A 15,292-nucleotide genomic window follows, 5' to 3' on the forward strand; every position below is an offset into this window, starting at 1 on the left:
TAATCACAGCAGCGTCAAGCCAGATGTTTTCATCTTATTGTTATTTACTTTCCATTCAGAAACAGTTATTAGTGATGGGAGTTCATGTTTGTACAAAATGGGGTACGAGTGGTTGAGGGGGAGAGTGCATGCGCTTTGTTTGTATGTGTGTGAGTTTGTGTGCGATTGTGCCTTTTTATTTTTTGTCTTATCCTTTAACATGTGAAGGCTTTTAAATTTTGTTTTTAATATGCATCATTTGTTTTTATTATGTACAGCACTTTGTGTTGCTATGTGCATGAAAAGTGCTTTATAAATACAATTTGATTTGGTTTGATTTGGAGGACATTTTCCAGTTATTACTTTGAGGCATAATTTTGGTAAATGCAAAATCTGGAATTGCTTATCCTTCTTTAAAAGCTCCCTACAGAAAATTGATCTTACTACTGCTTACTTAAACAAAATCCTAAATATATGATCAATATATAATTAATAGTTCATTTCCAACGATTAAATGACTCATTTTTGCACTCCTAGACACTTCTCCACAGAATATTGACAACATAGGCAAATTAACAATGAGATCATGAAAAGGAATTTAAATCTTTAAAATAAATTGCTGTTTTGTTTTACCACAGACCATAATTAATAAATAGTTAAGGATACTCTATCACAGATGACTTACGGGTATTGTATTTCTTACCTACACAGTTCTTATACTCCAGCTATGATTCTGAGCATATTATCTGACATCTTGCTGGAGGTGCAAACATAAACACTGTTAGAGGTGCTTGTGTTTGGTGACTAGAGTAATTTTGCATCTGGACTTACATGTGTTCCAAAACCATACAATAACACAAAGTTACCACCTGAGGTGGAGCTAACTCTTGTTTTGAAAATGGGTTTAACCTTGAGAAACACACGGATTTAATGGCATTTCTGACCATTAATCAGAAAGGCCTGCCCTACAACAGCCCAGCCAAATTAAAATGTTTCAGCCACATTTGATGCTTGGATTAATATTTTTGGCCATCTTTTAAGTCTTTTAGTTTACTGTTTTTGTAACGTGAGGACGTCGCCACCAGTGTACTGGGTATCCTAACTAACAGAATAAGATGAACAGGATAAATAAGTATAGAAAATGAATAGAAATTCATTTGCTGCTGATGCTTTTTATAGTTCTAGATTGTAAAGGCTCTATGTAGGTCCATACTCCAAACTGGGAGATTGCCTATCTCTTGTTGGACATATAACTTAAAAAATCTTCCTCATGAAGCCTGAACTGTCTTTGGTTACATGTTGTTGTTATTGGAGGTGGCTTGAATTTGTCATGCAAGACATACAACTTGATAGTGTGCTCTGAAGCTTGATTACACTGTTCTCAGGGATAAACCTCCTGTGATTTCCTCTTCAAGGAAACTTAAGTGACATCACATCTCTTCACTAAAGATATTCAGTAACACCAAAAAAGAGCAATATTTTAAAGAGGTGTTCACTCACTGTTGCAGCCTAACTTTTAAAAGTAAAGAACAAAGAAATATTAGAAGCCATGAAATTGACTTTGAAATAGACATATATTATGACCACATTCATTTATTGTTTTTACAATGAAGGTAATGTATCATATTATAAAACTGTCATATATCACCTCAAACTAATTTCTTTGAGATGACAGTAAGTTTAATTTAAGTCTTTGTAAAGCATATTGTAAAACTGGTGATTCCCATCATAGTGTTGCAAACAAATTTGCATGAACAAAGTAATGTCATTATAACAGCATAGACCCAAGAAACATTTGCAGCACCTTGAATCTAAAATCTATGCCAATAAGAATAAAAACAGTCAAAACAAGCTGCCATTTCTGTTTGATTTTTGTCTTCTTCTTATGCAACACTGGAACCTAAAAGTAGCCAAAGCAGAGCATGGCAGCACAGTCACCACAGTCAACGTTACAAAAAAAAATACCTAAACAATAATATGAGTATCAGAACATCTTGTAAGCCTCTGTACATAAGTGAAGAGCACCATGGTGGCTCATCACAACCTCTACCCAGAACAGGGCCTGACCAATGGGAGCTGATGGTTGATTTTCATGCAACCTTGACAGCCTTTGAATGTTTGGTCTGTAGCTTTAGCTGCAGATATTAACTTAATGTTACTTAATACGCAGTTATGTTCAACTGCTGCTTCTCTTATTAACAGAACTTGATATAATTCATTCTTTGACAGTCGCTTTTATAATGGCATGTTAAACACTTCACTTCTCAGTGTTTTTAAAATCAGAACCAATTTCTTTATTTATCTGAATATAAAATGGGTGGGAACTCAAAATTACATATTTCTCAAATAAATTCAACATCAGTGTTGTTTAGTTTTAGACTTTTTTGCTCTTCTGCAGCATAGAAATCTACAGACAGCAAAAACAGAGAAAAGGAGCATAGTCACTGCAGCCAACAATACAAGAAGAACATCTAAACTGTGGTATGAGTACCAGGGCATCTTATAAGCCTCTGTACGAAGGTGAGGGGCTCCTTTGTGGCGCATCACATACTCTACCCAGAATATAGCCCGATCCATAGGGCTTATAGGTTGATCCTTGTGCAAATGCGACAGCCTTTGTATGTTCTGTCTGTAGCTGTCCTTATAGAGAATCTCCTTAATACCTTCCTCAAAAGTGTGGTCATTAACATCAGCTAGCTGAATGATCTTTGCAGCCCCTCTTTCTTGCAGACGTAGAAGGTTGTCATACTGATCAAAGAACAAGGGAATGCCGAGTACTGGGACCCCATGGTAAATGGCTTCCTGGACTCCATTGGTTCCTCCATGAGCGACAAAGACTTTGATCTGTGGGTGACCCAGGAGATCCTTCTGTGGCATCCAGTCTACTATAAGAGTGTTATTGCCCAGTGTAGAAGGGGGGTCCCCTTTATATCTCCATATCACCTGATCAGAAGACAAGCAGCAGAAAAAACCCTTAACACTGGCTTAAACACTGTCAAACATAAAGTAAAAGAGTATTTTAGGACAGACAATGATAAAAAAAAAATATACACACAGTGTGGTCTACAATCTAACCTCAAAATCTAATAATCAAAAGTTAGATGTGCCACTTTTGATTTACACATAGCATAAAACTAATTTTCTTGTTTGTCTTTGTAAATCAATCCCTTCATTTTCTGCAGAGGCTTATAATGAATCATGAGAGTTGTGACAAAGCAACATATATTCTTTAAAATTCAATGCCACAAAAGGCAATATTGACCATGGATCAAAAGTGAAAATGTATCTTGTAAAATCACTTAAGTTTTACATAACTACCTCCATGTAAAGTAAAATTTAAAACTACAATTGTTAGTGAAGTGACCGTCCTCTGCCTTCCATATTGTGTATGTTTCTTCTGCTAACTTAGTCAAGGAGATGATTTAAAAACCACACAAATGGAGTAAATGTGACAACAAAAGCACAAAGGAAATATTTGTTACCTTCTGGGGCATCTTGGAAAAGACACTGGCAATGTCATCAGCAACTGTTTTGGGTAACACGTTAACCAACGTTCCCATTGTCATGATGATCACTCCATGCTCCCCAGCACTCTGAACAAACTTCTCAAAGTCTGCTGGTAGAGGCTGGGCTGGTTTGCACTGGAACCCTCCAATGTAGACGACATTTGGCATCGTGGGTCGGGGGAAATCAAACACAAAATCTGACCTGAACAGCCAAATATCTGCTTCCTGAAGCAGTGAGATGATGTTGCAACCACCATCGATATATTTATCACACATAGCATCATAAATAGGCCCCACCATAATTTTTTCCTGGAACAATATGATGCCATGGAAAAGCATGTTTTTGACCCTCTGGATGAAATCCATTTTGTCTGTTAACCCAGATCCTGGCACAGGAATATAAGAGAGTGGCGAGGGGGCCAACACAAAGTGGCCATCTCCACTGGTGATCCAGCGCACATTGAGCACCAAGGGCAGCTTGAGATATTTGGCTAATACAACCCCTGGTCCTATGGCTGGATCAGTGAGAACCAGATCATATTGGGAATCTTTTAAACTTTTCACCAAATTCTGGTTTTCAAAAATTTGAATCAAAGCATCAACCCAGATTGCATGAGCCTCAGTGATCATAGACAGGAAATGCGTGGTGAGCTTGAAGAAAGTCAGCAATGAAGCTCCTTCTCTCTGGGCCTAAAATAAATAAATAAATAAATAGAAATAAAGTGATTACCTTCATGCATTAATACATCAGTACCAAATACAAATATGAATAATCACATACCCTCATATGTTCCTCTAAGTACACATCAAAAAAGTTCTCTAAACCCTCATCCATTTCAAGTGTAATGGAAGTGTAGAGAGGAGACTTTTCTGGGATGTACCAGCTGGTAGAGGCTCTGATCACGGTCATGTTGTGTCCCCTGGCATGAAGTTCTTCAAGCAGAATCTTCATATTGATCCAGTGGCTGCCGTCGACAGGAAAAACCAGAATGTTTCCTCCTTCACATGGTGGTGTGAAGAAAGTCAGGCATAAACTGAAGAATACAAATATTCCACACACACGATGCATGGCTCCTAAAATGTCAGACAAAAATAAATTAGCTTGAGTGTGTTATGGGTTTTTAATTTTAGTTTCTGAGATGTACTTACCTAATGTCTAAAGAGACGTCCCTTTTTGCTCCTATCTTCAAACTGACAGTCCATCAAAAGGTTTTCTTAGATATTTGAGTTCAAACTCCAGCCTCAGAGATGATCTGACCTTTCACAGGTAAATGAGTTACCTATGGCACGTGTCTTTTGAAGCTGCTTTGAGCGTTCTGCAAAATAACAAACAAAGCTATCATTTCTTCTTTGTGAAGTCCTCACAGTTAACTAGTTTAGTGAAGGTGTTTAACAGGTGGCACTCTTTCCAGTGCATTCTGTGTTCTGTACTTTTGTGAATGTGTTTTCAGTCAAGTCCAGCAGTGCTTGCACCATACAAACCTGTGACCTGTTTCGTAAGGATATTGCAGTGGGTTATGTAAGGTTAAGCTACACGAGTTTCATATCATGTTACAAGTGTAAATACTCTGTGTGGAATTACTCAAAACTGGGCTTCAGCTAATTACTATGTTCATTTTTAATCAATCTGTTTATTGTTTGCAAGCAAAATTATTTTTTTTCTGTTTTAAAACTACAGAAACTACAGAGAAATGATACCAAAGCCTAAAATGATTCATATTATTGCTAATTAAGAAGGGGAGAGCAGCAAATCCCTATAATTATTAATCATAAACCAGTTGTCAAATCACTTGCAGATTATTTTTCTGTACTAAAGAACTGGACAGCTTAAACTTTTTGCAAGGAGGACTACAGGAAAAGGTTAGAAAGCAGCTCCAGCAGAACAACATGAGGGATGTGTGGTTTAGGAATGAAAAAGAACACCAGCTTCAAGTTAAAGAGGGATCAGACTGACAGAAATCTGGACTGAGCTCATAAGCTGACTGTTCTTCAACAGGTTCAGTTCAGAACAGCATTCAGCATTCCTGCCTCCAGTCAAACAGACCACACATCCTCTATGAGCCCACAGTTTTCCTGTCACACCTCCACCCTGCAGCTCAGTCATGGACCTTAACACAGCCTCATCTCCCTCCACATCAGAACATACTGAGACCTCTTCTGCCTCCACTTCTAGCCTTCCTGTCTCCTGCAGTCAGGTGAAAAAACAACTGGAGAAACTAAAGCAGAACAAGGCTGCACATCCAGATGGTGTAAGCAGATCTGAAAACCTGCTCAGAACAACTATGTTAGATTCTTCAGCACCTTTTCAACATCAGCCTGAGTAAGAAAAGAGTTCCTGTGCTGTGGAAAACAACCTGCCTTGTTCCAGTGCCTAAAAGAATCCCAACCATCTGATTCAAATGACTACAGACAAGTGTCCCTAACATCTCACATCACATGAAACTCTGTGAGAGACTGTTATTGGCTCACCTCAATAAGCAGGTGAACACCTTTCAGGACCTATTACAGTTTGCATATGGTAATGAGCTTGGGGTTGAAGACACCATCCTTTACCTGCTTCAGAGAGCCTGTTCTCATCTGGACCAATCAGGCAGCACTTTGAGGATCATGTTCTTTGATTTCTCATGTGCTTTTATTACAGTTCAGCCAGCTCTGTCATGTGAGAAGCTCCATACATTCCAGGTGAATGTACCATCTGGATTTATCACCACCTAACAAAAAGATCACAGACTGTGAGACTGAAAGGTTGTGTGTCTGAGATGGTGGTAATCAGCAGTGGAGCACCACAAGGCAAGGGCAAGGCAAGGCAGTTTATTTGTATAGCACATTTCATGTACAGGACCATTCTAAGTGCTTTACATAAAACAAAGGCATTACAGATATTTAGAAATAGTAAAAGGCATCAACACATAATCACAATAAAATAATAAATTACATTAAAATGATTAAAAGCAGATAAGTTAAAAAGTTAACATGCAGATTTCATGCATAGGTGCATGAGAAAAGAAATGTTTTTAACCTGGATTTAAAAATATACTCTCACCATTTCTCTTCACACTGTACACCTCAGACTTCCATTATAAGTCTGAGTCCTGTCATCTGCAGAAATACTCTGGTGACTCTGCAGTTGCAGGGTGTATCCGTGATGAAGAATCTGAGTACAGAGAACTGATCAGTCAGTTGTAAGATGGTGCGGTAACTAGCGACGGGGGTTTTCTTTTGTGCCAAATGGGGTATGGGTGGGGTGTGGGAGGAGTGTGCATGTGCTTTCTGTATGTGTGTGTGTGTGTGTTTTTAAATTGCTATTATATATTCCCTTGTGTGAAGGCTTTTTCATTTATTTTTTTAATCTGCGTGAAATGTTTTGATTGTGTAAAACACTTTGTGTTGCTTTTTGTATGAAAAGCACTTTATAAATAAAATTGCATTTGATTTGATTCAAGAAAATAAAATTGGCCATTGCTTTTTGTGTATGGTAAACCTCCCACTACTGGCCACAAATCTGTGACACTTCCACATGGCTGTAGTAGGACTAAATGGAAAGCACATTGAAAGGTGTGAAATGTACTCAAATATCGAAATAAATTACAAAGAGAGAAAATATTTGACTGCTTGTTTTTTCTTTTCTTGTAGTTACATCTTCTTGTAACTCACTTAAAATACATTTTTCAAAAGCCTAGTTCACAATTTAGTCTGGAAAAATGTACAGAATGTACTTTCCTTTGAGAAAAGTTTGTGCTGATGTTCAAGAAAAGAGCAAGCCATGTTATCATTAGTATACTAAAATTTGGAATAAATATTTTGACCAAGTGATATTTTATGTGAAATACATTTCAATTTTTTTATACCTGTTTTTTCTTTCCTTCAGTCCACTATGGCTTCCTTGGTGTTGCTCCTTTCCTCAAACACTGACTGGAGAAAAACATGTACTCAACTTTCCTTTGGGGAAAAAGATATATATTACACAGTTTCTGCTGGGTCCTGCTGCCTGGTGACATATGCATTTTAAGACACATTCATTTTTTTTTTTTTTTTTTTTCGCAAAAACATGTCTTGTAACAGGCTTTAAAAAGATCAACTGTTAAAATATTTTGCTGTTTGGAGGAGAAAACGTCTTTCACAGAGGTTAAACATCCATCACCTTTTACATGGAATAACCAAAGGAGGAGCTGTCTGTTAAGGTTGTAGCATTTGGTTTTTAGAACTAAATTGTAACAGTGACTCTGTTGCCAGTTTCATAACTGCAATGAATTAAAAATTTTATTTTTTTTTTACATGATAATCCACTCTTTCATTGCTAAAGTGCAAGTTGTTGCCAAACCATTAGGATATGAACTGTGTAATCACAGCAGCGTCAAGCCAGATGTTTTCATTTTATTATTATTTCTATGCATACTTTCAGTTCAGAAGCCGTTATTAGTGATGGGAGTTCATGTTTGTACAAAATGGGGTATGAGCGGTTGAGGGGGAGAGTGCATGCGCTTTGTTTGTATGTGTGTGAGTTTGTGTGCGATTGTGTCTTTTTATTTTTTTGTCTTATCCTTTGACATGTGAAGGCTTTTAAATTTTTTTTTAATATGCATCATTTGTTTTTATTATGTACAGCACTTTGTGTTGCTATGTGCATGAAAAGTGCTTTATAAATACAATTTGATTTGATTTGATTTAAAGGACATTTCCCAGTTATTACTTTGAGGCATAATTTTGGTAAATGCAAAATCTGGAATTGCTTATCCTTCTTTAAAAGCTCCATACAGAAAATTGATCTTACTACTGCTTACTTAAACAAAATCCTAAATATATGATCAATATATGATTAATAGTTAATTTCCAACGATTAAATTACTCATTTTTGCACTCCTAGACACTTCTCCACAGAATATTGACAACATAGGCAAATTAACAATGAGATCATGAAAAGGAATTTAAATCTTTAAAATAAATTGCTGTTTTGTTTTACCACAGACCATAATTATTAAATAGTTAAGGATACGCTATCACAGATGACTTACGGGTATTGTATTTCTTACCTACACAGTTCTTATACTCCAGCTATGATTCTGAGCATATTATCTGACATCTTGCTGGAGGTGCAAACATAAACACTGTTAGAGGTGCTTGTGTTTGGTGACTAGAGTAATTTTGCATCTGGACTTACATGTGTTCCAAAACCACACAATAACACAAAGTTACCACCTGAGGTGGAGCTAACTCTTGTTTTGAAAATGTGTTTAACCTTAAGAAACACACGGATTTAATGGCATTTCTGACCATTAATCAGAAAGGCCTGCCCTACAACAGCCCAGCCAAATTAAAATGTTTCAGCCACATTTGATGCTTGGATTAATATTTTTGGCCATCTTTTAAGTCTTTTAGTTTACTGTTTTTGTAACGTGAGGACGTCGCCACCAGTGTACTGGGTATCCTAACTAACAGAATAAGATGAACAGATTAAATAAGTATAGAAAATGAATAGAAATTCATTTGTTGCTGATGCTTTTTATAGTTCTAGATTGTAAAGGCTCTATGTAGGTCCATACTCCAAACTGAGAGATTGCCTATCTCTTGTTGGACATATAACTTGAAGAATCTTCCTCATGAAGCCTGAACTGTCTTTGGTTACACGGTGTTGTTATTGGAGGTGGATTGAATTTGTCATGCAAGAAATACAAATTGATAGTGTGCTCTGAAGCTTGATTACACTGTTCTCAGGGATAAACCTTCTGTGATTTCCTCTTCAATGAAACTTAAGTGACATCACATCTCTTCACTAAAGATATTCAGTAGCACCAAAAAAGAGCAATATTTTAAAGAGGTATTCACTCACTGTTGCAGTCTAACTTTTAAAAGTAAAGAACAAAGGAATATTAGAAGCCATGAAATTGACTTTGAAATAGACATATATTATGACCACATTCATTTATTGTTTTTATAATGAAGGTAATGTATCATATTATAAAACTGTCATATATCACCTCAAACTAATTTCTTTGAGATGACAGTAAGTTTAATTTAAGTCTTTGTAAAGCATATTGTAAAACCGGTGATTCCCATCATAGTGTTGCAAACAAATTTGCATGAACAAAGTAATGTCATTATAACAGCATAGACCCAAGAAACATTTGCAGCACCTTGAATCTAAAATCTATGCCAATAGGAATAAAAACAGTCCAAACAAGCTGCCATTTCTGTTTGATTTTTGTCTTCTTCTTTTGCAGCACTGGAACCTAAAAGTAGCCAACGCAGACCATGGCAGCAGAGTCACTACAGTCAACATTACAAAAAAAAAATACCTAAACAATAATATGAGTATCAGAACATCTTGTAAGCCTCTGTACATAAGTGAAGAGCACCATGGTGGCTCATCACAACCTCTACCCAGAACAGGGCCTGACCAATGGGAGTTGATGGTTGATTTTCATGCAACCTTGACAGCCTTTGAATGTTGGCCTGTAGCTTTAGATGCAAATATTAACCTAATGTTACTTAATACACAATTATGTTCAACTGCTGCTTCTCTTATTAACAGAACTTGATATAATTCATTCTTTGACAGTCGCTTTTTTAATGGCATGTTAAACACTTCACTTCTCAGTGTTTTTAAAATCAGAGACAATTTCTTTATTTATCTGAATATAAAATGGGTGGGAACTCAAAATTACATATTTCTCAAATAAATTCATCAACAATCAGTGTTGTTTAGTTTTAGACTTTTTTGCTCTTCTGCAGCATATAAATCTACAGACAGCAAAAACAGAGAAAAGGAGCATAGTCACTGCAGCCAACAATACAAGAAGAACATCTAAACTGTGGTATGAGTACCAGGGCATCTTATAAGCCCCTGTACGAAGGTGAGGGGCTCCTTTGTGGCGCATCACATACTCTACCCAGAATATAGCCCGATCCATAGGGCTTATAGGTTGATCCTTGTGCAAACGCGACAGCCTTTGTATGTTCTGCCTGTAACTGTCCTTATAGAGAATCTCCTTAATACCTTCCTCAAAAGTGTGGCCATTAACATCAGCTAGCTGAATGATCTTTGCAGCCCCTCTTTCTTGCAGACGTAGAAGGTTGTCATACTGATCAAAGAACAAGGGAATGCCGAGTACTGGCACCCCATGGTAAATGGCCTCCTGGACTCCATTGGTTCCTCCATGAGCGACAAAGACTTTGATCTGTGGGTGACCCAGGAGATCCTTCTGTGGCATCCAGTCTACTATAAGAGTGTTGTTGCCCACTGTAGAAGGGGGCTCCCCTTTATGTCTCCATATCACCTAATCAGAAGACAAACAAGTACAAAAAAGATTTTCATTTAATTTCTTTTTAACTATGTGGTTATTTATGTTTCCTGCATTTACTTGATAGGCAACCTCTGTGCTATGTTCCATCACTGAACTCAAATAAATATATATTAGTATCCTCTTCTAATCTGTCAACATCACATTTTGCATATGTCTCCAGAGTAATTTCCACACATGAACAAACTGAGATTTTAGGGGAAAATAGAAAACAATCTGGTTAGTCTTTTTCTGCAGTTGCTGTTCACTAAAGCAGATCACAGATGGAGGTTTTCTGTTGCAGATGTTTGGTCCAGCCCAGAAAATATGAGGGTGGAAGTGAAGAATAACGGCTCTCTAGAGCACGCAGGAGACTGTACAAGGCACAAATTATGAGGAAACTGTTGTGTTTTCTCTAGAAAATGGTGAAAATTGTAGATGAGACTCTTCATTGTATTAGTACTGCAAGTTTATACATAACAGCAGGTAGAGAACAGAAAGCAGCATACAGGTCAGCTGACAAGACAAAGCCTTACCTGCACAGATGTTGATTGGGCTACTTTATATTGGGCTGTAGTTCTCTGTAGAATATCTTAACATGTTCACTCACTATCTCTAATATTCTGGAGATTTAACAAGTGAACTGAGTGGACAATCTACACACAAAGTCTATGATAATACGTTGCAGATGTTCACATCCTCACATGCCACTGCACCTTAAAGAAGTAAGGCAACCAGCTGCAATTTTGGTGTAAAAAGGCAAGTTATAAAATTTGTGTCACTAATGAAATAGTTCTGAAGCCAACTTTGAATGAATAATGAGTTGATATGAAAATGTAACAGATATAAAAATCCACAACATTGCAGAGAAAAGAGAAATCACTGTGCATGTTACCTTCTGGGGCATCTTGGCAAAGACACTGGCAATTTCATCAGCAACCTCTTTGAGCAGGGCGTTAACCATAGTTCCTAGAGACATGATGATCACTCCATGCTCCCCAGCACTCTGAACAAACTTCTCAAAGTCTGCTGGTAGAGGCTGGGCTGGTTTGCACTGGAACCCTCCAATGTAGACGACATTTGGCATCGTGGGTCGGGGGAAATCAAACACAAAATCTGACCTGAACAGCCAAATATCTGCTTCCTGAAGCAGTGAGACAATATCATGTCCACCTCCAATATATTTATCACAGAGAGAATTATAAATAGGCCCCAGCACGATTTTTTCCTGGAACAATATGATTCCATGGAAAAGCATGTTTTTGACCCTCTGGATGAAATCCATTTTGTCTGTTAACCCAGATCCTGGCACAGGAATATAAGAGAGTGGTGAGGGGGCCAACACAAAGTGGCCATCTCCACTGGTGATCCATCGCACATTGAGCACCAAGGGCAGCTTGAGATATTTGGCTAATACAACCCCTGGTCCTATTCCTGGATCAGTGAGAACCAGATCATACTGAGAATCAGTTATGCTTCTGAGCAAATTCTGATTTTCAAAGATTTGAATTATAGCATCAACCCAGAGTGCATGGCCCTGATAAAGCATAGAAAGGAAAGCCGTGGTGAGCTTGAGGAATGTCAGCAGTGAAGCGCCTTCTCTCTGTATCTAAAAGAAGTAATGATAAGGGATTATCTTCATGTCTATTTAATTAAATTACACATGGAGGCGAAACATATGTAGTATATACATAATTACCTACCTTCATATGCTTCTCAAAGTACACATCAAAAAAGTTCTCTACATCTTTACCCATTTCATAAGTAATGGAAGTGTAGAGAGGAGACTTTTCTGGGATGTACCAGCTGGTAGAGGCTCTGATCACAGTCAAGTTGTGTCCCCTGGCATGAAGTTCTTCTAGCAGAATCTTCATATTGATCCAGTGGCTGCCATCTACGGGGTACACCAAAATGTTTCCTCCTTCACATTGTGGTGTGTAGAAAGTCAGGCATAAACCGAAGAATGCCAATATCACACACACACGGTGCAGTAGCATGGCCCCTAAAATACCAGAGAGACATAAACACAATCCTCAGCAACTACAGTGGTTAACGTATCACAGTTTATCAAGAAAGTGATCATTAGGTAAACACAGCACAGAAAAATGTTCTTCTTCTTAACTAAATATGTTCAGCTACAAGTTAAATCCAGTGGAAATGTTTAGCCTCTGATGAGAAAAGATAGTTTCATGATCCCAGCCACAGCAAGATAATGTTTCTGAAATACACTTACCTGTTGCCAAGAGAGATGATGGTAGTCCTACTTCCCTGCAGACAATGGGTTCATTTATTACATGCTCGAGTTCAAACTCCAGTGTATTATATAATCTGTCCTTACTAAGTAAATGATTTACATCAGCCACATGCCATATGGCACAAAAGGCAACTATGTTTGCTTTGCCTATGTAAAATTGATTATTTCTTCTATGCCCTGTCATTGTAGCTTCATTGCTTAATTTAAATAACTGGTAGTGCACTTGTAAGGTTCATGTGCCTCTGAAATTAATTTTAAATTCTGTGGCATTTCTTTCTACATCACATCAAGTATGTAGACCTTAAAAATTCAAATTCTTGATAATGTTGTAAATTTATTATTTTTATTTATTTATTTATTTTAATTGTGATTGTTTTGTTTGACTTTGTTTAGCTTTCTTCATAGAGTAGAATCACTTCACAGTCATGGTCAGATAAACTTCATCACCCCACATTTGCTACTGTTTGCTGCATTAAGCAACATAAAAACACCCACAACCTTCGTCCAGATTAACAACATTATCATGAGCTTCCATACTTTAGAAAAACTTAAGTCAGAATAAACCATTATGGTTTGAATTAGGTAATACAGTATTGTTTGAACATCAGGATCTACATCTATGGGTAGAACAAAACAACAACTGCTGCACCTACTGAAACTCACTATAGCACATGTGTTTACCTTTATTTCCCTGTTTACCAGTGGCATCTTTAGTGTGAGGATGTTGATGCAACAAAGTAAAGCATTTGGTTGTTCAACTAAATAAGAAAAAAGGAAAGAAAAACATATGAAGTTTTTCACATATTTATTTTTTTTTTTTTTTTTACTATAATGTAAAAGCTGTTCATTATGAACTTATAGAATAGAAATAGAATAGAAATACTTTATTAATCCCTTTGGAGAGTCCTCAGGGAAATTTGGGAATTATGCAGATTTATGTATAATAAATGTATGTTTAAGACATGGCCTTTTGATATGAGCTGACACAGCAGGTAGCCACTTACAGGTCAACAGTTTAACTCAATAAAGTGCCATGGGACACCAAATTTTATATTTGACTTTACTGACTGATCAAAAGTGTAGCTATAGATTTAAAGATATGGGCTCCAGGAGTTATTGTTAACACTGTGCTGTTGGTGTACGACTCCTGTTTGATAAAAACATTATACAAACTAACTGGTTGTTAAGATTATCACCCTCCATAATATGCAGTCAGGCATCTATCCCTGTTTTGATCATGGTGTTTACTGCTTTGTACTTTATATAAAGAATCTAAGTTTACATCTAGAACCTTGAATCCTCAGAAGAATTTTCATCATTTAGAATACAAAATCAGTTTGATCAGATAACATAAAAATAACAATAAAAATATGCACACAACCAAAGCTACATCTCACACATACCTTCTCAGTATATCTGAAGAGAGGGTGGTGACTGTCTTATCTGTCCACTGTGGTGCAACAGGAGTACCACACAGTCCAACAGTCCAACTCTTCGCATTTGAACCCGCAACTTAACTGCTTTTTGATGAATATGACCGGTGAGAGTCAATGCATTAAATGAGCTTTTAAATACACAGACCGAGGATTTTCAGCCTCTCCTGGAGTCCCCCGCCCTCTACCACATCTAATCACCTCACTAAATGACCTATTTTTTTTTCAGATCACATACTCAACCAAGGCTTTTGACTCTGCAACACACAGAAATTGTCACTTTTGACTTTACCTTCAGTTCAAATGTGCAAATATATATTGGTGCTAAGTCTTTGTTTTTGTATACATTAGATTCATTTAACACAAGAACAGCCAAGATGGTCATTTTTACATTTTTAAAAATGTTTTCGTAGCTCTGGGAACTCCAGTGTTAATTGGCAGGAAATTTATAACCAGACTAAGAGACAGACACTTTTTTAATAATGGTAGAGGAATTCAGGAATGAAAACATTGTTTACCTGGCAATATGTGACATGAAAGCAGAGAAACAAATTTATGCTGGTCTCATTCAACTGTTGCAGCAGACAAGTGGCTCATGATGTCATTAAGTGTGTTGGGCAGGTTTTGACATAATATCTGTATGTGAAAACTTCAGGTCTGATTAACTGTAAAACATCCACAGATCATTTATGTGCATTTTTGCATACTTATGGAGGTTAGGAAATCAAGCAGCCTCTAAAGATATGCTAAATGAATAACAAATTTCCACATTTAACCAAAGAAAAAAAAAATTTGAGAAAGCTGAATGGCAGAAGAATCTCTGAACACTGTCTCAGGCAACTT

The 15,292-nt window shown here is 37.0% G+C and overlaps 2 protein-coding genes across 3 annotated transcripts; both read right to left on the reverse strand.

The window, feature by feature from the left end:
* Window positions 1-1,862: 1,862 nt before the first annotated feature.
* Window positions 1,863-4,850, reverse strand: LOC121654086 (UDP-glucuronosyltransferase 1A5-like). Of its 2 annotated transcripts, XM_042007968.1 has the most exons (5): window positions 4,693-4,850; window positions 4,635-4,658; window positions 4,267-4,559; window positions 3,462-4,175; window positions 1,863-2,922 (listed from the first exon to the last, which is right to left on the reverse strand). In XM_042007968.1, exons 3-5 carry the CDS (start codon window positions 4,552-4,554, stop codon window positions 2,338-2,340), a joined length of 1,587 nt encoding a protein of 528 aa, XP_041863902.1. In that variant the 5' UTR covers window positions 4,555-4,559; window positions 4,635-4,658; window positions 4,693-4,850; the 3' UTR covers window positions 1,863-2,337. The 2 variants fall into 2 exon arrangements, with proteins under 2 accessions (XP_041863902.1, XP_041863901.1); XM_042007967.1 differs by having other exon boundaries at window positions 4,635-4,850.
* Window positions 4,851-9,426: 4,576 nt separating this feature from the next.
* LOC121654085 (UDP-glucuronosyltransferase 1A5-like) lies at window positions 9,427-13,727 on the reverse strand. The gene is made up of 5 exons (XM_042007966.1): window positions 13,698-13,727; window positions 12,996-13,030; window positions 12,466-12,764; window positions 11,658-12,371; window positions 9,427-10,759 (listed from the first exon to the last, which is right to left on the reverse strand). The coding sequence occupies exons 3-5, from the start codon at window positions 12,757-12,759 to the stop codon at window positions 10,175-10,177; spliced, it is 1,593 nt and encodes a 530-aa protein (XP_041863900.1). The 5' UTR covers window positions 12,760-12,764; window positions 12,996-13,030; window positions 13,698-13,727; the 3' UTR covers window positions 9,427-10,174.
* Window positions 13,728-15,292: the final 1,565 nt, after the last annotated feature.

Source organism: Melanotaenia boesemani, chromosome 15 (genome assembly GCF_017639745.1).
Source record: "Melanotaenia boesemani isolate fMelBoe1 chromosome 15, fMelBoe1.pri, whole genome shotgun sequence".
Taxonomy (NCBI): Eukaryota; Metazoa; Chordata; class Actinopteri; order Atheriniformes; family Melanotaeniidae; genus Melanotaenia; species Melanotaenia boesemani.

What these genes read in the sequence shown, in the direction of transcription:
- LOC121654086 (XM_042007968.1), bottom strand. Translation starts at nt 4,554, where the DNA reads ATGCATCGTGTGTGTGGAATATTTGTATTCTTCAGTTTATGCCTGACT. An exon ending in ACTTAGAGGAACATATGAGG is followed by an intron (nt 4,176 to 4,266) that starts GTATGTGATTAT and finishes TATTTATTTTAG; the next exon opens with GCCCAGAGAGAAGGAGCTTC. An exon ending in TTTCCAAGATGCCCCAGAAG is followed by an intron (nt 2,923 to 3,461) that starts GTAACAAATATT and finishes TCTTCTGATCAG; the next exon opens with GTGATATGGAGATATAAAGG.
- LOC121654085 (XM_042007966.1), bottom strand. Translation starts at nt 12,759, where the DNA reads ATGCTACTGCACCGTGTGTGTGTGATATTGGCATTCTTCGGTTTATGC. An exon ending in ACTTTGAGAAGCATATGAAG is followed by an intron (nt 12,372 to 12,465) that starts GTAGGTAATTAT and finishes TACTTCTTTTAG; the next exon opens with ATACAGAGAGAAGGCGCTTC. An exon ending in TTGCCAAGATGCCCCAGAAG is followed by an intron (nt 10,760 to 11,657) that starts GTAACATGCACA and finishes TCTTCTGATTAG; the next exon opens with GTGATATGGAGACATAAAGG.